The following is a 24,053-nucleotide window of genomic DNA, read 5'->3' as shown; positions in this document are numbered from 1 at the left end:
TGGCTGGCAAACATGAAGAAGCTTGGCTCCACTCCTAAGTAAAGAAATACAAATTGAAGTCATAATGAGATCCCTTTTTGCCACGATTAGGTTGGTAAAAATTAAAAAGTGTAGTAATAGCCAGTGTTAGCCAGAGTGTGAGGAAGCATCTGTGTTGCTGCAAGCCTAGATAGGTGCAAACACTTCTAAGGATTGTGACCACTTTCAAAAATGCAAACTGAAAAAGAAGTGTGAAAATGCATACACTTGGCAGTTCCACTTTCAGAACTCAAGTATAACTTAGAGTGCACAAGTGGAACGAAGATACGGTACACTAATTCCAACTGTGCATTGCTTTAATATGTGTAATTTATTTAAGTTTTTTCACTCAGTCCATGAATAGAGCCACTTATTATATGGCTGATGGCACATCTATAAGGCCTAAGACTGACGATTTTAAATCGGGATGAGGTAAATCTACATGTAATTCCCCAACTCAGACTTTTCTTCAGATTCCTATATCTAAATGCCTGCTTGTATGTGTAATAAGTGTGTGAAATTTAACAAGACCAAGCAAAACTCTCCTTCCACCCTTTCTTCCCTCTCAGTAAATAATAACACTACCCACCCAGGAGCCCAAGCTCGTGACTCGCGTGTCTTCTGTGATTCCTCTTTTCCTTAGCTCTGTTAGTACATCCCATAAACACACACTCTCTCCAACCCCACCTTCGCCAGCCAGATCGTCCACACCCAGCCTTGTTCCCCTTCAATTCATTCTGGATACCACATACTGAACAATTCTTATTTAATGTAGATCAGATTTGTTCCCTGTTTAAACACTTTGTTGTTTTTAGGGGCTCCTGGGTGGCTCAGTCGTTAAGCGTCTGCCTTCGGCTCAGGTCATGATCCCAGGGTCCTGGGATTGAGCCCGGCATCGGGCTCCCTGCTCCTCAGGAAGCCTGCTTCTCCCTCTCCCACTCCCCCTGCTTGTGTTCCCTCTCTTGCTCGCTGTGTCTCTCTCTGTCAAATAAATAAATAAAATCTTTAAAAAAAAAATAAACACTGTTGTTTTTAATACTGTACATTTGTTTTTGAGTTTTTTTATTTATTTTTTACTTTAAGTTCCATTGCACTTTAAATAAAATTCACATTTCTCACCAGGAAACCAAAATGGCCTTGATCTGCTTTCTCTAGCTAGACCCCCATAAACTTTCCTCACTCTCTCTTTTCTGACCACATAACAAGCCATCTAACTCGTGTCTTTTCTTCCCTCGGTTGTTGTTTTGGGGGGGGGGGTTGTTTGTTTTAATTTATTTGACAGAGAGAGCGCGCACAAGCAAGGGGGAGCGGCAGGCAGAGGGAGAAGCAGACTCCCGCTGAGCAAGGGGTCCAATGCGGGACTCGATCCCATAACCCGAGCCAAAGACAGACGCTTAACCCACTGAGCCACCCAGGCGCCCCTTACCCTTGGTTCTTTGTCCAGGTCTGGATAGCTCCTCCCTGATCTTCACTTAATGACTCCTTGCTGGGACTGGAGTCTTAGCTCAAATGACCCCTCTTCAGAGAGACTGCTTCTGATTACCCCGTCTGAATTTGTCCCCCCAAGTTGTTACCCTATCACCCTGTTATTCTGTCTTAATAGTATCACCCCTTTCTAAAAATATCTTCATATATTTATTTTTTTCTCACTTGTCTCCCCCCACATGGTAGACATTAGTACTGCTCACCAATGTCGCTTGATCTTCTCAATTCAGGCACTGGACGGATTGCCCTTCCTCAGCCTTTGATTTAGGCAAGGCCATATCATTCATTCAGCCAATGAAAGTGAAGAGAACTGACATGTCTCGTATTTGGTGAAGGTACTTCATTGGCAGCACAAGAGTCTCCAATGCTCTCCTCTTGGCCTTGGTGCTCATGGAAGAATGCATTTAAGGAAATGTGCACCACTGAGCTAATACGCAGAACACATTTGCACTAGAGAGTTGCCTGGACCCATAACAAAATATGTGGGAATGAAAAATAAAGCTCTGATGTTTTAAGCCACTGAATTTTCTTCAGCAATATCACCTAGCATACTAGAATAAAAGAACACCATGAAAATATTTGCAAATTACACATCTAATAAAAGATTTGTATCTACATTATACAAAGAACTATTAACAACACAAAAATAAGAAGACAATCCAACTTAAAAATGGACAAAAAATCGAATAAACATTTTTCAAAGAAGACACATGAACGGATAATTTGCTCATGAAAATATACTCAGCATCATTAGTCATTAAAGAGATGCAAATTAAAACCACAATGACATACCACTCCACAAATGGCTATAATCAAAAAGATAATAACATGTTGTCAAGAATGTGGAGAAAGAAGAACTCTCATACATTGCTGATGGGAAAGTAAAAGTTACAGCCATCTTTTAAAACAGTTTAGCAGTTTCTCAAAAAGTTAAGCATAAATTTACCACATGACCAGGAAATTTCACTCCTAGATAACTACCCAAGAGAAATGAAAACATATGTCCAAACTAAGACTGCCAGTGTTCATAACAACATTATATATAATAGCCAAGAAGCAGAAATAACCCAAATGACCATCAATTGCTCGAAGTATAAACAAAATGCAGTATATACACACAATGTAATACTACTCAGTAATAAAAAGGAATGAAATACTAATACATGATACAAAGATGAAGCTCAAAAACATCGAGCAAAGCAAAAAAACCAGACACAAAAGGTCACATGTTGTATACTTCTGTTTAACCAGAAAAGACAAACATATGAAAAGAGAAAGCAGAAAAGAGGTGCCTTGGGCTGGAGGTGGGAACAAAGATTAACTGTAAATGGACATGAGCACCATGATCCAAGCTGGGACCCTCTCCAGGGAATAACAAGAGATCTAGGATTAGAGTCAGGAAGGCAGGTCTACCCATATGTGCCATGGAACCTGACTTGTATGCCCCAACTATTCCAGCTTGTACATGCTGACAGGGCGCAGGACAATGCTACCCCCAAAATATGGCCATTTGGCATACTGTATATTTCAAACTGGGGGAATAAGAGAAAGGACATGTGCAAGAAGGACTTTCTGACATTCCCCTGAAGCAGGTTATAAAACCGTCCTGTGTTTTATGTAACCCTCATTCCTCTCTGTATCCAGAAGAAAGGAATAGCCTTATCTCCAAAGACAAAAGGACACAAAAAGGAATCTGAATGAAAAGGTCTTGCTGTTTCCCTTTGTTTATTACACTTAGCTAACACTCTTTGTCCTATCATCTCCAACTTTTTATGACTTTATGCTTTTCATCAACTTTAGCACAGAAACCCTCAGGTTTAAGTATTTCTTTGGGTCTTCATCTCCTTATGCAGGCTCCCATATCACATAAAATTTATAGTAAATAAATTTCTGTGCTTTTCTCCTGTTAATTTGGTTGTATCAGTTTAATATTCAGGCCCAGCCAGGGACCCTAGGAGGGTTAAGGAAAACTTTTGTCTTCCCCTAATGTGCCAAACAATCCTTGAGGAAGCATGACTCCAAATGTGGTCAAAATAATTCTGGCAGCTTATTACTGAAACTGCATCCAAAAAAATATTTTAATCTCTTACAGCCCCAGTTATGAGGCCTCCCATCTCACTGTACTTTGCTCTGAATCATCGCTTAAGTAAAATCAAATTGACATTTTCCTGGGTGTTTTTGTGATACCAAAAAAACAAAAATAAAACCCATTACTGGATATTTCACCTGTATCTTGTTAATTATTTAATTTCATAAGATGTGGCATATATTGTGAAGATTTCTAAAAATAGCATAAGAAGAAAATCATTTTTAAAGGAATAGTACTCAATGCTGAAAGGGAACGATGAAATAGTCCTTATTGTACTTATAATAAAAGTACTGAGGGGTGCCTGGGTGGCTCAGTCGTTAAGCCTCTGCCTTCGGCTCAGGCCATGATCCTAGGGTCCTGGGATCCAGCCCCACATCGGGCTCCGTGCTCGGCGGGAAGCCTGCTTCTCCCTCTCCCGCTCCCCCTGCTTATGTTCCCTCTCTCGCTGTCTCTCTCTCTCTGTCAAGTGAATAAATAAAATCTTTAAAAAAAAAAAGTACACACTGATGCCTACCTTTCTGGAAAGCAACTGTAGCCATACGTACCAAGATCCTTAAAAAGAATTTGTATCCTTCACCCTATCAACCTAGTGATTATCACCTTGAAATAAGATTAAACTTGCAGAAAAAGATTTGTATTCCAGGATATAAAACGGTTTATATACATCATAGCACTTATAAATGTGAAAAATTGGAAACAATCTTAATGTCCTACAATAGAGAAATAATAACCCTAGAAATAGTTTATATTCACAAAATGAAATGTGATACATGATTGGGAGAAAAAATTGGAAAGGAGGACTTAAAAATGTTACCACTATCTGGGTGTGTATTTTTTTTAAAGATTTTATTTATTTATTTGACAGAGAGAGCACAAGTAGGCAGAGCGGTAGATAGAGGGAGAGGGAGAAGCAGGCTCCCCGCTGAGCAGAGAGCCCGATTTGGGACTCGATCCCAGGACTCTGGGATCATGATCTGAGCTGAAGGCAGACGCTTGACTGACTGAGCCACCCAGGTGCCCCTGGGTGTGGATTTTTGATGACTATTATCTTCATTATAGTTTGTGTATCTTTCGAGAATGAGCATCTTTTTTTTCAATACCAACCAGATATCATTAATGCTATTCATTGTACAGTTTTGGCTTCCTGCCTTCCAAGCATGTGGTAGGATTGAACATCCAAGCTCCTTTATCGTTGGGTGGGGCCACATACTTAGTTCTGGTTGAGTTGTGAATGAAAAGGACATTTCTGGACCAAGAATTTAATTGCTATTTCAAGACCCTTCAAAGCTCTTTTCCTTTGGCATGATATCCAGCAATAAAGTTGATGGCTGCTGGGGCACTTGGGTGGTGCAGTCAGTTAAGCCTCTGACTCTAGATTTCCACTCAGTTGGATCTCACGGTCTTGAGATGGAGTCCTGCATCAGGCTCTTGCTGAGCAGGGAGTCTACTTGGGATTCTCTCTCCCTCTGCCCCTCCCACTCGTGCGGTCTCTCTCTGAAATAAATAAATCTTTAAAAAAAAAAAAAAGTGGGACGCCTGGGTGGCTCAGTCGTTAAGCGTCTGCCTTCGGCTCAGGTCATGATCCCAAGGTCCTGGGATCGAGCTCCATGTCGGGCTCCCTGCTCTGCGGGAAGCCTGCTTCTCCCTCTCCCACTCCCCCTGCTTGTGTTTCCTCTCTCGCTGTGTCTCTCTCTGTCAAATAAATAAATAAAATCTTTAAAAAAAAAAAAAGTTTGTGGTTGCTGTTAGTCTGGGTCCCTCTAAGTGTCTACCCTGAGCATTCTTTTTGTTGACCCATCATGGACATGTAGCATGACCAAGGAGTAAAATTTTGTTGTTTTGGTCTCCGAAATTTAGAGATAATTTGCCATACCAGCATCATATAATCTATCTTGATTGATACAGAACTGGTATTCTGGAGCATTGCTACAGTCAAAAGAAAAAAAAAAAAAAAGACAATCCCCAACACAATCTAAAATACATGGCTTTGGTTTAGGGGCAGGTAATTAGAAAATAATTATCAGAGATTAGAAGGATGGTGATCCATATTATGTAGCGGAAAAACATTTGGTAAAACTGTCACATGTGATAGCTTGGAAGGCAGATAATGTACCTAATTAGCTTGTAGTTTTTTTTAAAAAGGGTGTGAAAAACAAAATTAGTAGCATGTGTCTGTTACTATTGAGTGCATTTGACAAAGTAATATAAAAAAGGAATGAGCTTAGAAAAGAATCGGCCAGTTGGAAAGCCAAAATGAAAGGGAATAGAGAAATACAGAAATATGGGAATTTATAGGATGGAAGAAACAATACTCATTCTCAAATGACAAAACCTTTGAGTAACAAAGGATGATTAGAACTCTGCTTTATTGCAAGGATCAAATCAATAATCAAATCAAGCTTTGGATCGCTGAACAGATTAAGGTCCCTCAGAACAACAACAACAAAAAAACAATAATTCAAAACAGAATTCAATAAACCCTTTCAGTTAGACAAACTGGCTCAGAGAAAAGAAACTAAAAGTGGTCTGATAGACTAAAGTACCTACAATTAAGTAAAGAGAGGGAGAGAAGAATAGGACCAAGAAAGCAGAGAATTATAGCAACTCTAAAAAGTGAGTCTAGAAAAAACTGTCAATCTGGCTATTAGCACATGTAAACTGACCAAAATAAAATAGATTAGAAGCCTATTAAGTTTTTGAAGTGTAACAGCTAACTAGCTACCAGCCAGAGTAAAGAGACTGTGATGGCTCAAAACTTTAAAAATTTTGGTACCAAACATTGATCATAGATAGTGTGCTGAATGAATAAGGTTTTCAGCCTCCAAGAAGATATATTCTAGATATGGAAAAGGAGAATAATGGAAAAAGAAGAATGCCCAGGAGCTACACAGACAATGAGCAAGAGAAGAATTTCCAGAGTGGAATCATGGCTTACCCAAAATTCCACACTCAAGGTGTATGAAGCATATATCTACTCAGCGAGATTTCAGAATGGCTTTGGCCCAGAATACACGTCCCCCATTCATCCCCTTTTCCAAATTCAAGTTTATTGCAGTTCGCTTGTTCCAGTTCCACTACTATCTACCATGGGGTGGGGGTCTCTGGATAAAGGGGAGTAACATTCAGACTTGATATAGAAACTACCACGTACCACCTAGAGTTCACGCACTTTGAGTTTGATACCACGACTTAATGGAACTTTTGGTTTTTCCACACTAGGGTATGGGTGATGTGTGTTTTGCGTATGAAGAAGAGTGATCCAAATATTGATGATCAGTAGGACAGGAAAGACTACATTCATTAATATTCTGGCTCAACTGTATCTGGTTCTCCTCATTTTTACAAGACCGAATTTTCCAGTCCCTTTTTGTTTAAATGAGGTCAGATGACTATTTCTGGCCAATGAGATGTGAGACAAAAGACATCGTCACTTCTAAATGACAGCATTTAATTCCTGGTGCAAGACTCTGCAGACTTCATTTTTCCGCACCTCCATGTTTCTGGAAGTGTGTCTCAAGATGGGGCCTTAAGTGATTAGGACAAAAAGACTCCCCTCCCAACCTGTGTTGGACATTCAACATGAATGAGAATTAAACTTTTGTTTTGTTAGGCCCCTGAGATTCAGGAGGTTGTCATTACAGCACAGCCTAGGCTATCTTGACTGATAAGTCCACAAAGGGCAAGAGGGACTTGTGATTCTACATATTCATCTTTCCTGACTTATAGGCTGACAGTGTCTAGGCTTTCGAACTTAATATGCAGTAGTCAACACAGTATCTTCTGGTAAATTTTCAAAGGCAACTTTGCTCCTACAAAATCTCTAAAACTCTAGAAATAAGCAGGGTAGCCAGTGCTTGATTTCTGAGACCTCGCCAGATCACACAAGGGCGGAATGGTGAAAGGAGCCTGAGGGAAAAGTCTCATTTTCTACAATAAGTAGTATTTATTAAAAAAACCATTGTGTATATTTAGAATTGAATGAGATTATCTATTTTACGGCCTGAAGAAGGCCCCCAGAGGAAACAAAAGTGACTATTTCAAACCTTGTCCCAAATGTTAGGAAAAAATTCTTCCTGATTGGCAGTCTGCCACCGACTAAAAATGACACCTTCCGTGTCGGTGAAACCGTACCAATCAAAATTAAATAGGTTCTTTAAATTTTTCTTAATCTTTTGAGGGGCTTGAAATAATCTTGCCGTTCCCAAAGAACAACTGACATATGATTTTTTTCCCTAAAACAGTGAAAATGAAGAGTTATTATACATTGCCCAGTTTTTAGGCACCATCTCTCATTCTAAAGAGAAATGTGAATGCAACAAGTACTTCTAACGGTAGCATAACAACTTTAAAATCTAAAAATAAATAATCAGAAGCGAACCAAGTTGTTTTTTGTTTTTTTTTTTAACTTTCCCTTTATTTTAGATGGCAGGCAGCACTGGGTAGGTTTAGGTTTAGATTTTCTAAAGCATTTCATTTCTGCTAGCATTTTAATATGAATTTACTTCTGCTGTTGACTCTTTATGGAACACACCGTATAGGATAAACGTTGTTCCAACGTTTGTTTTTTTTTTAAAGATTTTATTTATTTATTTGACAGAGAGAGAGAGACAGCGAGAGAGGGAACACAAGCAGGGGGAGTGGGAGAGGGAGAAGCAGGCCTCCCACAGAGCAGGGAGCCCGATGTGGGACTCCATCCCAGGACCCTGGGATCATGACCTGAGCTGAAGGCAGACGCTAACGACTGAGCCTCCCAGGCGCCCCTGTTCCAACGTTCTTTACCAAAGAGAATTTTACCTCCTCTGAACAGGAACCTCACCTCTCACTGTTTAGTTTCTACAACTTAAAACCAGTGGGATGCTAATGGACTGGGCGTCTCTCAAACTAAAACGTAAGCCCCTACAGGGCAGCTCCTCCGCTTTCAGCCTCAGGGGTTCCTCAGCATCTAGCCTGACGAGTGATGAGCCACTAGCTTTGCATTTACTTCTCCCTTTATTCCAAGGATGTCATTCTGTTAAACATTCTTTCCATCTTAAGTGTAAAAGAAAGAAAATTATGGTCTTTACAAGTTCTATTTGGAGAAGATGTTTTGGAAAGAATCGGGACACTTGGCACTCTGGGCGAAGAAAATTTTAAGTAAAAAGACCACACTCAGCTCTGAAAAATACCTATGGGGCTGTGGAGGAAAATGCTATAATGGGAAAGTGGGAAATGATTGCTCTTGAAGTCCCTTGAAAGTCAAAGTCTACAGAAATCACAAACAGCTGAATGTAACATTTCTTTTGGGAAATGTGAGGAGTCAAGTCTGCATATTGGTGGACTTGGGGCCAAAAGAGAATTGGCCCACATGCTCATAACCAAAGGAGCCAACACAGCAGGGGGACAATTGCATCACTTATGGTTGATTTCAATGGACATGGCACCAAGCCACATAATTTATGAACAAATAAAACTGTTTTTAATGCAGTGCACTTACTGCATTTATAAGCATGCAGCAGAGTTTGAAACAAAGAACAATTCAAAAACAAGGAAATATATTTTGTATCTAAGAATAGATGGCCACTAAAGAATTAAAGTCTTCATTCTTTAAAGGAAAAAGGATATTCATTTTTGTCAAACTGACAGTGATTTGGGCTCAGAGGCTCTAATATTCAGACCATTCCATTCCTCTCTTCTTCAAAGTACGTGATGTAAGGTTGACCTAGAGAACATTTGACCACTTCCACCTCTCCACCTCCGTTCGCCTTCCGTTGAAAGTGAATGTTAACTAAATCCTGTAAAAGTTCTTCATCCATCATCTGAAGATCTTCCATTCCAGTCAGAAGCACTGTCCTCTCCGATATTCCCGAAAATACCTAAAAGGGAAAATTAAAAAGATAAATAGAAAATTTTCTAAGAGCTTTGAATTGCAAAACTTTAGACTTATAAAGCTCTGCTTCATATCTTGGACCTTATCTTAGAAGACACCAGGAGCCTCAGCAAGATGTTTCACACAAGAGAATATCCGAGTCAGATCTGAATTTCAGAAAGATAACTCTGGTGGCATTATGATGAATAGCGGAAAGACGGGCATCTCTATGGACAGAAAGACCAGTGAGAGAGGTAGCCAGAGGGGCCAGTGACAAGACTGAGTGACCAGATGAATGTGGGAGGTGAAGCAAAATGAAGAATTCAGCATGAGTTGTAGCTTTCAGGATGGTGAACTACATAGATGGGGGTGCCACTTAATACCTAAGTAGGAATAGAAAAAAAGGAATAGGTCTGGGGTGAAGATAATGAGTTCAGAGAAAATGAGCGGGAAGAATTCTTTTTAATGCCCAAGAATAGTAGACACATAAGAGAAATGTAGCTATGTCTCCACAAATAAAAATATTATACCATTACCTGAGTAATTTCAGGTTTTACAAAGTATGTAAGAAATTAAATAAGGTACAGTTTTGCATTAAAGTATTTTTTTAAAAGACAAACTTATTTTGCACCAAGCAGATATGAAGAAACTATTTTTTGAGATTGCTCACTAATAAGATTCAACAGGAACAGACTCACAACTTTTTCTTTATTTTTTGTGGGGTGGGGTTGAGCTGTAAGTTCCCAAAATGAAGGAAAAGAGATGACTTTACCTGAAAATTTTTCAAGTGTGTTTCTGTGTATGGAGAAACAGTAACTCTATAGCAGTTTTGATTTATATAAAGCGGATAGTCTTTCTTTTTCAAAATCTTGTCAGCAACTAGAAGTAAATTTTTTTAAAATTATTTTCTTTTTTATAACATAGACATTTTCAACCAAAGTTAAAACTTTCTTCAAACAGAACATCACAGTAAACAGTGAACTGAGTGTTTTTAAAAATTCTACACTCCACTTCACAGTACATAATTTTGAAAAATACAAGACCCAACAATAATGGGGTTTAATAGATTTTTCTGTCTTGAACTATCCACTGCAATCAGTGCAGAGAGCTGTGATGTCCTCAGACAGATCTATCTTGAGCTACAGAAAATGCAAAATAACCATCTGCAAAAAGTAACCCGCCCCCCATCATCCTAACAAAACTGCGAGTTTCCCAGTTGCTCAAGAAGTATAACTGGAAATTATGATTAGAATACTATACCTATAGGGACACCTGGGTGGCTTAATCAGTTCAGTGTCTGCCTTCAGCTCAGGTCATGATCCCAGGGTCCTGGGATCGAGCCCCGCATCGGGCTCCCTGCTCCTTGCGAAGCCTGCTTCTCCCTCTCCCACTCCCCCTGCTTGTGTTCCCTCTCTCACTGTGTTTCTCTCTGTCAAATAAATAAAAGCTTTAATAAATAAATAAATAAGTAAGTAAGTCTTTAAAAGAAAAAGGGTGCCTGAGTGGCTCAGTTGTTCAGTGTCTGCCTTCGGCCCAGGTCATGATCCCAGGGTCCTGGGATCGAGCCCCGAGTCAAGACTCCCTGCTCATGGGAAGCCTGCTTCTCCCTCTCCTGCTCCCCCCTGCTTGTGCGCTCTCTTGCTCTCTCTCTCTCTGTCAAATAAATAAATAAAAATCTAAAAGAAAAGAAATGGCAGAACATAATTTAAATGGTAAAGTGTTTTTTAACTGCCTAAATGGGCAAATACCTCCAGTTTCCACAAATGTGATCACAGCACTCCGGGACTGCTTATCATACTGCACGCATCGCACTTCCCCGCCTCCGTTTATGGACTTAGAAAAGCTCAGTTCTAGCTTGTCCCTCATCTGATCTTCAGGCAATCCATCAGGAATGTCAGTAACATTGATCTTCACTGTAGAGTATTCTTCATGAACCTGGGAAATCATTTCATATTCAACAATAGGGGTGAGACAAGTGACACCTCACAGAATTCTAAAAAGCTATAATCAGCATGTTACCTGGAATCTGACTCCTGAATTTAATGGAACTGGCTTGGCCAAAACCTCCACATCTACATCCTTTATCTTCACATAATGCTTCCCCATCCTGATGATGTTTTGGGCAACTGAAAAATAATTTGGGAGTATTAATTGCCAATATTTTAATAAATGTTTTCACTTTGGGTTTAAGAACAAATTATCCTAAATATTTTAAATTTTCTTTAATGAAGGATCTAATTTTTAAAAATTTCCTAGGACTTCCAAGTGTTATTGGTCTTGCCACCAAAGTGGCAAATAAATATATTAATGTCAAAAATGTCAAAATACATCAGCAAAAATTACGAAGTAGCCAAAAGGTACAAACTTCCAGTTATAAGGTAAATAAGTACCAGGAATGTAATGTACAACATCCTGTGTGATATACAGGAAAATTGTTAAGAGGAGTAGGATCCTAAGCGTTCTCATTACAGCAAAAAAAAAAGTTTTTTCCTTTTTATTTTTTTTTCCTTTTGGTTGACTCTGTGGGAGTCCTGTTTATTGTACCCATATGAGAAAATGGATTTTGGCCCTACTTGCCGTGGTCCCTGTTTCACAATATACGTAATCAAACCGTCATGCCATACACCTTAAACTTAGTGACACACGTCAATTATTTCTCAGTAAAACTGGAAAAAAAAACTATAGTGTAGAAAGTCTCATCAAGTTCTAGATTCATCCCTTAAGAGAGAAGCCTGGTGATCCTTCAGAAATTCATATATTACTTCAGCACAGCCACACACCCTTTAGAATTCCCCTGTTAACAGAATGATGAGAGAATTCCCTTAGTATATTAGTTGAAGTACAGCCAGAAACTTCTCCCATGTTAAGTAGGAAAAAGTTGTACGGGTCAGTGGCATTCTGACAATCTTATTTATCATTTGTCACTTCTCTTTAATGTTATAAACACCAAAGAAATATTCATTTTCGTCTTTCCTAAGAATGACATATTAAATACCACATAGGTTTGAATATCAAAGTGTGAGTCTTTTTTATTTTTTTGCTGTATTTAATGAGGAATTCTACTTTTGCTAAAATGCTCTTGAGATCACTTTATTAAAAAGATGATAGCCTATGCCAATCACAAAACTACCAAATCTAATTTATTTGTGCAAATGGGAGAGGCTCAGTAATGTAATTATGCCAAAAATCATTAAAACTCCAGATAGCAATTATATTTCAGTTTAAAATGCATGTGGGTGGTGCATTTATTTTTAATTGTGTGACATGAGAGTTTATAACACTTCAGTTGTTAATACAGAGCCGCTTACTCTAATTTGTCATAAAGATAAGAGATGCCCACTCTGGTCTTATAAATCTCACATGTGGGGGCGCCTGGGTGGCTCAGGCGTTAAGCGTCTGCCTTCGGCTCAGGTCATGATCCCGGGGTCCAGGGATCGAGCCCCATGTTGTCAGGCTCTCTGCTCAGCAGGAAGCCTGCTTCTCCCTCTCCCACTCCCCCTGCTTGTGTTCCCTCTCTCGCTTGCTGTGTCTCTCTCTGTCAAATAAATAAATAAAATCTTTAAAAAAAATAAAAAAATAAATAAATCTCACATCTGTTTATGACAACCAGACAGCACACACATCACAGCTGAAGGAAGAGAGAAACAGGCTAAAAGGCAGGGCGTTGTCATGTGGGAATTCACACTCATTGTACCATGATATGACTCGATAACTTGAATATCAACTTTTTTTTTAATTAATGACAGCAAGCAACAATAACAGAAAATGTCAATTAAGTAATACTCTGCCCTTTCCCTCCCACACCCCCCCACCCAACCCTCCAACATCTGGTGATCTGATGCAGCTGAGAGGACCACTTGCGTTTCAACTTTTGTGACTCTATCAAAAGCCAACTTCTGTTTAATTGTATATAAGCCCAAAGTTGTCCCAGGAGAGCAAGACCTCAGAGCCATGCCCAGAATGGAAGCAGTGATGCAGCTGTTTCTGAAGACAACCCTGGTCCCAGCATTCCCGGGTAATTGCTGAGCAGAAGCCTCCCAAATCCTCGCTTCTGTCTTTTGGTTGTATCCCCATTACCATTGCCAACTGCCAACACACACAGGGCTCCTGGCCTCCTCCTCTACCCTCAGCTCAAGGGTAGATCCAGGGTGGACCCATGGTGAACCAACAGTATGTGCATATGCTGACCTGCTAGAATGCCTTTCTTTCTAATATTTATTTTTAGGCTATAGTGATAGACCAGGTGTAAGGAGATACAAGTTATAATCCTAGATTCTCAGAATCTGAGCACCAGAAGGGCTTAAGACCATCTGGTCCCACCCCAAAACTAGACATATATAAGACTGAAGGCCTGGAAGAGTGGTCTGCTCCAAGGACTGTTGGTCCAGTACAAGGCACATGGGTGCTCAGGGGTTTGGCTCTCGGTTTTGCAATTTTTAACTGTATGGACCTTGAGCAAGTTCTTTATCTTCTTTAAGTTTCAGTTTCCTTATCTGGAAAATTCCTAATGGGTAGCAATAATGACAGCTAACGTTTATTAAGTGTTGATTATGTGTCAGACACCATGCTAAGTATTGTACCAGCATTTCTCATTTAACACTCAACCCAAACCCAAGAGGTAGGGACTACCACAAAGCCTGTCATAAAAATCTGAGATTTAGAAAGAACCCAACCCAAATCCACACCTAGAAATGGGCTAAGCTGGCACTGAAGGCCAGATTGTCCTAACGTGCCCCCAGCTCTGAACAGGGTCCTATACCATGTCAGACTTAGCAAACATCAGGTCCCATTCCCAAATCTCTGACTCTTGGGCTCTTTCCATTCACTGGGCATGTACCCTTAGGTAAATCACTTAAACACCCGAGAATCTGTTTTCTTAGTAATAAGACGTAAACCACAATTCTCCTATCATATTGCTTTCAGAGTCATGTGAGTATAAAATGAGATGTCTGAGAGAACTGTCTGAGAACTGTGTAGAGCTCTACTAGCTTAAGACATTATTACTAGTATCATTTGGAGGTAGCAGGTGGAGTAGAAAGAAGAAAGACGCTGGTATTAGCTATCACAACACTCTGGGCTTGAGTCCCAGAGTCGTCATGTTCTGAACAAGTGATCTTATTCAAGGCACTTAATGTCTCAGTTTTCTCATCATAAAATGGGGATAATCCTGTCTGACCCAGGGTGTCACTATGAGATGAGATGAGATGATAGATATAAAAATTGTAAAGCAATAGCCAAATATCTAAGAAAGCTCTTTGAAAGTCTCAGTGCTTTCCAAAAGTAACATGGTCAAATTTTTGAACATTATTCATACCTTCTTCTTTTTCAAAGGTGATAAGAGCTTGTCCTTTCTGTAGCTCATAAGGAACTTGCGAGCTCACTTGAAATGAACAGGAGATATTTAAAAACTGGCTGTCATTCTCAGGATTCTCTAAAGATGTGAATTTCACCTTTGTTTCAGGAATATTCTCTTTAATCTAATTTAAACAGAAATGTTTGATTAAAATCAAGACAAGAAATAACTTAAGCCCTTCTTGTGATAATGTGATTTGATCATCCAATAATTTATTCTCCACTGATTTCAGAATCCCTCCGAACACCGAGTATGGTCTTATTTAATATCTTTAGTAATTACTTCTTCCTAGGTAAGTACTCAGTAATGTAATCAGATGCTGATCCTTTAATATTATTTCCCAGATAAACTGTAAATATATAATCTCTCACTTTTTCTTTTTTTTTTTTTTTAAGATTATTTATTTATTTGACAGAGAGAGACACAGGGAGAGAGGGAACACAAGCAGGGGGAGTGGGAGAGGGAGAAGCAGGCTTCCCGCAGAGCAGGGAGCCCGATGCGGGGCTCGATCCCAGGACCCTGGGATCATGACCTGAGTTGAAGGCAGACGCTTAACGACTGAGCCACCCAGGTGCCCCCTCTCTCACTTTTTCTAATCAATGTTTAAACTAGCCAATATTGTATGGTGTTCGATTCTAAAGCCTACATCACTCCTACAGATACATACCTTTTAAACAACTGTACCAAAAATAGGCTATCTTACAAGGGAATCATTAGACAGTACATTCACTCTCACTACAAAGCAGTATAAATTAGTTGAGTATATACCATGTTTATTCTGATAGCAAACCCAGATAATTTTATCCAAAAAGAAAAACTCCTGAATCATATCATTTAACATTTATCAAGTTTAAATTCCCCCTTCCCAACACCTGCCCATCAACTTTTTAACCATTATCAAACTTAGGTTTATAAAAATGTAAGGGACACTATCAACAAAATTCATAATCTGAAGGATAAAGTTACTGGCTATACTTATCTGTTTAAAATCATTGGGATTAACAGGCATATACAACTGTACATAAATGCACAGATGAAAATGTTGTTTGCATTTCTATTTCCCATAATTATTTTACATGCTGAAAGAAAATGTTTGTGTTATCACAAAGGGGTTAGAAATATTCAATGAGTTATCTGACCTAATCTCACATTTGTTCTATATCTTCACACATAACCTCCACAGAATTTCTGATTACCATAAGTCCAATTTCAAAACAATTGGCAGTGTCTGAGAAAAGGCAGAGTGTTTCCCAATAATGTGGAAATACCCAACATAATGCTGAAAAGTCGAGAGCTTTTAGATGAGAGTGCCTAATTCTGGTCTTGGGCACACTTGGACAGGAGCAACTCACCTATGCTCTCTAGACCACAGTTTCAATCCTCTGTAAATTGGATCAGCTGAGCTGGCTGGGTTCCCAAGGACCTTTGAGTTGTAGGACTAAGTGATTCCTCTCCAGTCTGAGAAGTAACCAGAACCGTAACAGAGTGTTCGCTAAGTCCCATCAACATGGGGAACTCCACTTCCTGATATTCAATATCCTACCCCCCATTTCAGAAACAAAAAGTGACAATGTTTTAAGCACTTAAATTGTTTAAAGACAGAGTTTTTTTTAACAATATGAGTTGTTATGAAGAAGAAAGGGGTGAAAGTTATATCTAACTCAAATACAGGAAAATTTAGGAGAGAACTTAAATGGTGTAGATATATATCCAATTGTTTTAAACTGTGAAATTCATTTAAATTACTTGGATGAGAAGAGAAATAAAGGAACTTAGTGAGAAGACCAAGAATTTGATCCAAAAGTGACTGATAACGACCATCATTTTTTTTGTTTTTACATTAACATACACACATAAAAAATAAAAATATAGGGGCGCCTGGGTGGCTCAGTTGTTAAGCGTCTGCCTTCGGCTCAGGTCACGATCCCAGGGTCCTGGGATCAGGATCCTGGGATTGAGCCCCGCATCGGGCTCCCTGCTCTGCGGAAGCCTGCTTTTCCCTCTCCCACTCCCCTTGCTTGTGTTACTTCTCTCGCTTTGTCTCTCTCTATCAAATAAATAAATAAAATATTTAAAATAAATAAATAAATAAATAAGTATACATAAATTTAAAAACTGTATTATCAGAAATGTACAGCCAGATGAAATTTTACTAAGTGATCACACACATGTGACCAGAATCCTGATCAATAAACAGAACATGACCAACATCCCAGATGCCTCCTTGAGCTCCCTTCCAGTTTCTATCTGCCTCCAAGGGTAACCAGGATGCTAACTTCTAACACCCTACTTTTGTGCTTTATTTAAATGCGAGCATATGGTGTGCCCTCTTTTATCTTTTTTGGCTCAACATTGTATCTATGAAATTCATCCATGTGGCTGCATATAGTTGTAGTCTGTTCATTCTCATTGCTGTGTAGTATTCCATTGTGTGAATACACCCCAAATTAATAATTCATTCTACAACGGAGGGACAGTTGAGTTGTTGGGGCTATTACAAACAGTGGTGCCATCGATGACCACAATGTTTTAAAAGTGAATTTTGTATAACCATATTGATTTTTCTGAAAAATGGTGTCAGTTAAAAATGTGATATATAAAATAATTAAGGAAGTACCTGGGAGTTTATGGTGGCCTCTTGTAACTCAGCTTCAAGCCTTTGGATCTCCTCCTTTAACTGAATATTTTCCTTTGCAATTTCATCAATTAATCTCTAAAAAAAATCAAACAACACCAAAAAATTCCCCCAGCCTCTGACCTCATTTTTCTAAACAAATTGAAGAAGCTAAATTTCTATCACCCTGATAAAGACAAAGAAAGATATCATCACCTGTTGATTGTCCTACCTCTGATACGTTTTATTATCTCCTTTATACAAGCAGGGAAACTACCTTTCACACTAAAGCAGAGTCACAGAAATTTTTGTAGTAGAACAAGGACTGAGAGCCAGACCTCAATCTTATCAACTCCTTCCCTGGTTATTTGTGACAACAATATGACTTTTACGTTGCACTGTAGGGGAGCCTGGGTGGCAGTCGCTGGAGCATCTGACTCTTGGTTTCAGCTCAGGTCATGGTCTCAAGGTCATGAGATTGAGCTCTGTGTCGGACTCTGCGCTCAGTGTGGAGTCAGCTTGGGACTCTCTCTCTTTCTCTCTCTCCCTCTGCCCCTACCACCCCCATCCAGCTCATGCTTGCGTGTGCTCTCTCTCTCTCTAAAATAAATAAATATATCTTTAAAAAATAAATAAATAAATTGCACGTAATTGTGGAATATGTTACTTGGGGGCAATCAAAAAATGTTTTTGCTGTGATTCCCACGGTACAGCTGCTTTGACATGCCAGGCATATGGCCCTGGGTAAGTGGCTTAAGCTACCTGAGCCTCCATCCCCTCTTGGGTCTGATCAGATAATTGCTAACTAAGTTTTTAATTTCTGGGTGTAAATCAAAGAAAGGATGGAGGGAAGGAAAAAACAGCTAATGTTGAAGCCTTGTAAAAGAAAGAATAGAAATATGATTCTTTTTGTAAGGCTTGAATAATGGAAGAAAAAATTTTTGAAAACCTTAAAATCTTCCCAAATTCAAAGTAATGTTGGGCAAAAACATATAAAACATGCCTCACTGTAAAACTAATAGATATAAATTAATTTTTAATAGGACCCAGTAATTTTTACCTCTCTTTGTTCATCTTTCATAAATCCTTCATCTGACCAAGGCTCCTTAAGAACTTTTTTGTTATCTTCATCAGCTGCCATGATTACCTAATTATTACAAAAAATAAGTATTTTTAAAAATAGTACATATACACAAATTCAAGAAAAAAGAAAAAACTTTTACCCTTTTACAGAAAAAGAAACATCTCTTCTTTGCTGTATCTTTTTTCCTATCATCAAAGTCTTTATTATCATGTGGCTTATATTTGAACAGAGTCTGTATTTCAAATAACTTTCACACCTACAAATATATAAAAGGGTTCTAAAGATCGTTTGCTTTTCAACACAGTAATAGAAAATGATAGGTATTAACATTCCTTTGAGGTTCACATCTTAATCATATTATGGTGCCCCATTTTAAAAGATTACTATTTTGGACTTTTCAAAGGTTTTGATTTAAACATCCAATTCTCCCTATTTATTTCCCAAATGTAAATGGAGTAAAAAGTCCTCCCCAAACTCCTCTACACGTAGAGTAGTTCTTTTTAAATTTTTTTAAGTAGGCTCCACACCCAGCATGGAGCCCAATGCGGGGCTCAAACCCACGAACCTGAGCTCAAGACCCAGGCCGAAATCAAGTCAGATGCTTAACCAACTGAGCCACCCAGGAGTCCCTACATGTACCCAGTTCTTATCTAGAGTTTTCACAAATCCTCCCTAGTCCATACACCTGAATAGGAAAAAAATTACACCTTTACTTCTAATAATCTCTGATTGAAACTTAGCATTCTCTTCAAATATAAATATAGGCAACAAGGCACATAACGTTTGCAAAAGTTCCCAATATGGCACAAATATTTTCATAAAATGTTTTAACTATTGCAGATATCCTGAAATTTTTTTTGTGTAAAACCTTCCTTCAAAATTATGGTAGTTACTGGGGTGCCTGGGTGGCTCAGTTGTTAAGCATCTGCCTTTAGCTCAGGTCATGATCCCAGGGTCCTGGGATCGAGCCCCATGTTGTCAGGCTCTCTGCTCAGCAGGAAGCCTGCTTCTCCCTCTCCCATTCACCCTGCTTGTGTTCCCTCTCTCTCAGTGTCTCTCTCTGTCAAATAAATAAATAAAATCTTTAAAAAAAATAAAAAAATAAAAAAAAATTATGGTAGTTATTAAACTCACTACTAGGTCTTATACTGTAACATATTGATATATATTACTGTATCAAAAATTTGCTTTTTTAATATTTTGATAATCATATTTCAATATAATTGGTTTCCTTTGTAATTCTACATATTTTATTTTATACATTTAAAAACTTTTCTTTTAAAGGCCCATGAGCTTTATCAGACTGGGAAGGAATCCATGGCACAAAAACAGTAAAGGACATTTGCCTGCATATGAATTTACTGAGATGGAGAGGTCCCAGATCAAAAATGAGACAAGGAATATCATAACTGTTTTTATTGCTTTAGAAGCACATTAATAACCAGTTTGTGATATAATCCTCTAAAATTTCAAGTAGCTAAATTCTCACTATTCCTGTAGAAGAAACAGGAAAAAAATTTATTTCTCCTTAAAAAAAACAGAAGACTGGCAAAAAATTAGTGTGAACACAAGCAGTGTCCAGAAACAGAGGGGATCATATAGCATCTAGATCTTGGTTTCTAATCTATCGTCCAATAAAAGGAACCAGGATTCCCTGGAGCAATGGCTGATTCTACCCATGGGCCAGGAAATATACAAGATAAGCCTGGAGAGCTTCCAGTGGCCAAAGGTACATGAAGGGGATTTTCAAGTAAGTAAATATACAGAGGATAAAAGAAACCAGGTTGTTCATTGCCAGGTAAGTTAATTATAAATATAGAAAGACAGAAAACTAGAATGAATGCTGTGGGTTGGAACTGGAACTATCAGTATAATCTCATGATTTCCAATAGAATGAGAGAAAGATAGAGATATAAATATAGATGTGTGTGTGTGCTCACATATATACATACCTATATCTATCTGTATATATATTCCCTAGCTCTGTCTTCTCAGAGGGCCTAGAAGCAATGAGCACATCTAGCACCCAGAATTTGGTTTCTAATACCGTTTTCCCTTACAAGGAACCAAGGCTTTTCAGAGAAATGGTTGATTCCAGGACTGGGACAAGAAAAATACAAAATAAGCACCTTATAGTGCCAGAAAGCAAGAAAATGCTCAGTAAATGATGAGAGCATGTTAAACAAAACAAAACAAAACAAAACAAAACACAGAATCCAGCCTGAGGAGGTTCTCACTAGCCAAGTCTAAGAATAAATTAAGCATAAAAAAAATGATGGTAATGATTAAATCCACTGAGGAAAATAAAAAACTATGAGTCCATACTGACATACATACATACATACACAAATTGAAATTTTGGTGAGAAAAGGACCATGTAGTTAGTTTCAAAATACTTCCCCACAAAATACTTACTAATTTCAAAGGGGGAAAAGTAGCTTACATTGAAGAAGCCAGGCAGACGCCACCATAATAAAATAATCAAAGTAAATAATGAGATAAGTCAAAATCATCTGCCATCTGATAGAGTGCCCTTAGAACACAGCACGACTTCTATGATATTCCTGCCAAAGATACATAATCTGAATCTCAGCATGAGGAAACATTAGACAAACTGGCCTGTACTCTTCAAAAGTGTTAAGTTCATGAAAGCCAAGGAAAGGCTGAGAAACTCTTCCAGACAGGAGACTAAAGGGACATCACAATTAAATGCAATGCATGACTCTGAATTGGGTCATTTTGCTATATAGGATATCATTGGCACAACTGTCAAAATGTGAATTGGATCCAAGGATTAGATGGCAGTAATGTATCAATATAATTTCCTGATTTTGATTACTGAATTTTAGTTATGTAGAGAATACCTTTTTTCTAGGAAATATATATTCAAGAATTCCAGGGTAATGGGTTTTGAAGTTAGAATCTTATTCTCAAATAATTCAGGAAAAACAGAAGCTGTTTTTATTGTACTTGCAACTTTTCTGTAAGTTTGAGATGGTTTCAAAATACATCAGTAGCTCCCTATTGCACCACCTGCAGAGTCCTTACAACGACACCCAATAGTCATCCAAGGTCTTACACAATCTAACCAAAACTTACTTTCTAGTCTTATTTAGACAACTTCTAGACTAAGTACCCTAACCACACTAAACACTCAAAGGGTCCCTCTTCTCCCTCCTGTCCCTTAATATGTCACATCCTTCCTCTCCTCCCAACCTTAATGAAATTCTACAGTTATTCAAGGTCTACCCCAAGTTTCCCCCAAGTTTTTAAAGCTTTTTCTGATTCCCCTACAGGACATTACTTCTCCCTCTTTTAGCTCTTTTGGAGAGCTTTAATTATTTGTGTACCCATGTCATCTTCCATGACTAGATGGTCATGACGTTGAGGCGAAGGACCATGCCCACTCCTCCTTGCATCCATTCAGAGCATAATATAAGCACACACACTGAAAACACCCAATATTTACAGAATTGCATGGTATCTTGACTAGTATTTGTTCTGTTCAGGACATCCCATGCATATGAAGTTTTGTTATTACATTTCCAGAAAGCAGAAATGGCAACATTTTTTTATTGCTTTAAAAAAAAAAAAAAATCAATATTCTTGGGCGCCTGGGTGGCTCAGATAGTTAAGCATCTGCCTTCGGCTCAGGTCATGATCCCAGGGTCCTGGAATCGAGTCCCACATCGGGCTCCCTGCTCCTTGGGAGCCTGCTTCTCCCTCTGCCTCCCTCTCTCTGTCTCTCATGAATAAATAAATAAACTCTTTAAAAAAAAATCAATATTCTTAAAAGCTTGTAATGAAGACTCTCAATATATTTATCTCATATAAATGGTCTACTACATAATACTCCCAGAACTTTTTTTTGGTATATTTAGGGTCTGGATACTTTCCTTCTTCGCATGAGTGGGATGTACAGTAATAGGCTACCTTTTATGCCATTATATGGTAGGCAAAATAATGACCCTTTCAAACATACCCACTCTTAATCCCCAGAATCTATGAATATGTCAGATTACAATTAAGGTTGTAGATTGAATTAAGATTGTATTAAAGCTGACTTTAATATGAAAATCATCCTGAATTATCCATAAGGCCAATTCAATCATAAGGGCCCTTAAAAGTAAAAGAGGAAAGCAGAAGAGCAGAGTCAGAGGGAGGTGTGACAACAGAATAAAAAAGTCAGAGAGATGCAGTGTTGCTGCCTTTTTAGATGGAGAAAGGGCAGCACTAAGCAGAGGAAGGTGGGCAACACACAGAAGCTGGGGAAAAAACAAACAAACAAACAAACAGAAAAGAGATTCACCCCAGTAGCCTCCAGAAAGGAAGGCAACCCTGTAGACAAGTTGATTTTAGGCCAGTGGGATCCAGGTTGGACTTCTAACCTACAGACTGTTAAGATAATAAATTTGTGGTTTGTTGTTGTTGTTGTTTTTAAGATTTTATTTATTTATCAGAGACAGAGCACAAGCAGGGGGAGCGGCAGGCAGAGGGAGAAGCAGGCTCCCTGCTGAGCAAGGAGCCGAGTATGGGACTTGCTCCCAGGACCCCAGCATCACAACCCCAGCCAAAGGCAGATGCCCAACCGACTGAGCCACCCAGCCTTCCCTAACTTTGTGGTTTTAAACCACTAAGTCGGTGGTCATTGTTATTACCACCACCCACCTGTCACCTATTTTCCTATTATACTCATATCCCTTCGTGCCAGGTCTGACGGAATGAAATCTTTCCATGTGCATGCCTGGCCCAAAAAGGAAACGAGGGGCTGAAAGAAAGGAGGGGGTGATTAATACAATGGTGATACACATATACAGTTACAAAAAAAAAAAGTATCCATGTTCTACAGACAGAAAAACATCGTGTTCTCCTTTAGATGTCTCTTTTGAGAAAATCCCTGCATATTCCGAAAAGTGAAGCACAGCTGCCAAACCCTGGACCTGCCAAGGAGAGTAAATCTCCTTAAGGAATCAAGTTTCCGTAAGAACTATCCTGGGAGACGATACGGAAACAGTGGGGAAACACAAACCATTTCACTTTTCAATTTCCGAAATTAAGCAAACCACTCTAAGAAGACAAGGTCAGAGGCGGCGGCTGGCGGCTGGGGGGAGGAGGGCCGGAGGGATGGGGTGGGGGGGACGACTGACGCAGCCCGCCTCTCCCCCGCCTCCACCCCCACCCCGGCGGCAGCGTCCCATAGCGACCCGCTAGCTCCCCGCGGGGCGCTGCCCGCCTTGCAGTGGGCGGCCCCGCGGAGCGCGCCTCGCTCCCCACCCGGGCTTCTCTAGGAGCAGGGATGGCAGCCAGGGAACCCGGCAGGGTGTCCACTCACCCGCCTCGCCGGTGGAAGGCAGCGCGGCGAGCCCAGCGCGCCCGCCCTTCCGGGAAAGCGGGTTGGGCGGCGCGCCGAGCGAGCGCCCTCCGGAGTGGCCAGGAGCCCCGTGGGCTGGGCGGGCCGCCGGGTCCCCGAGGCCGGCGCGGCCTGATTCCCGAGGGCCCGTCACTCCGATTAACGTCTGGGTTCCTAAAACAAAAAAAGAAGAAAGAGGGAAAAAAGGAAGGGAA

The 24,053-nt window shown here is 39.5% G+C and overlaps 1 protein-coding gene across 4 annotated transcripts in view; it reads right to left on the bottom strand.

Moving 5' to 3' along the window:
• Positions 1–2,081: 2,081 nt before the first annotated feature.
• Positions 2,082–24,053, bottom strand: part of NMI (N-myc and STAT interactor) — an 80,476-nt gene continuing 58,504 nt past the window's right edge. For 2 of the 4 annotated variants that reach the window (XM_081814457.1, XM_081814456.1), the window contains exons 2-8: positions 18,465–18,551; positions 17,408–17,503; positions 14,752–14,914; positions 11,457–11,563; positions 11,186–11,372; positions 10,210–10,316; positions 2,082–9,444 (exon numbers count right to left, since the gene is read on the bottom strand). In XM_081814457.1, coding sequence (XP_081670583.1) covers positions 9,241–9,444; positions 10,210–10,316; positions 11,186–11,372; positions 11,457–11,563; positions 14,752–14,914; positions 17,408–17,503; positions 18,465–18,545 — 945 coding nt within the window. In that variant the 5' untranslated portion in view covers positions 18,546–18,551 and the 3' untranslated portion in view covers positions 2,082–9,240. Of the gene's footprint in view, positions 9,445–10,209; positions 10,317–11,185; positions 11,373–11,456; positions 11,564–14,751; positions 14,915–17,407; positions 17,504–18,464; positions 18,552–23,820; positions 24,016–24,053 lie in introns of those variants that run through there. The other 2 variants (XM_006734374.3, XM_031029310.2) reach the window with 2 other exon arrangements.

The sequence above is a fragment of the Leptonychotes weddellii genome, chromosome 3 (assembly GCF_054177405.1).
Source record: "Leptonychotes weddellii isolate Sample4059 chromosome 3, ASM5417740v2, whole genome shotgun sequence".
NCBI classification, from domain to species: Eukaryota; Metazoa; Chordata; class Mammalia; order Carnivora; family Phocidae; genus Leptonychotes; species Leptonychotes weddellii.
This window is presented reverse-complemented; position numbering and strand designations above follow the sequence as displayed.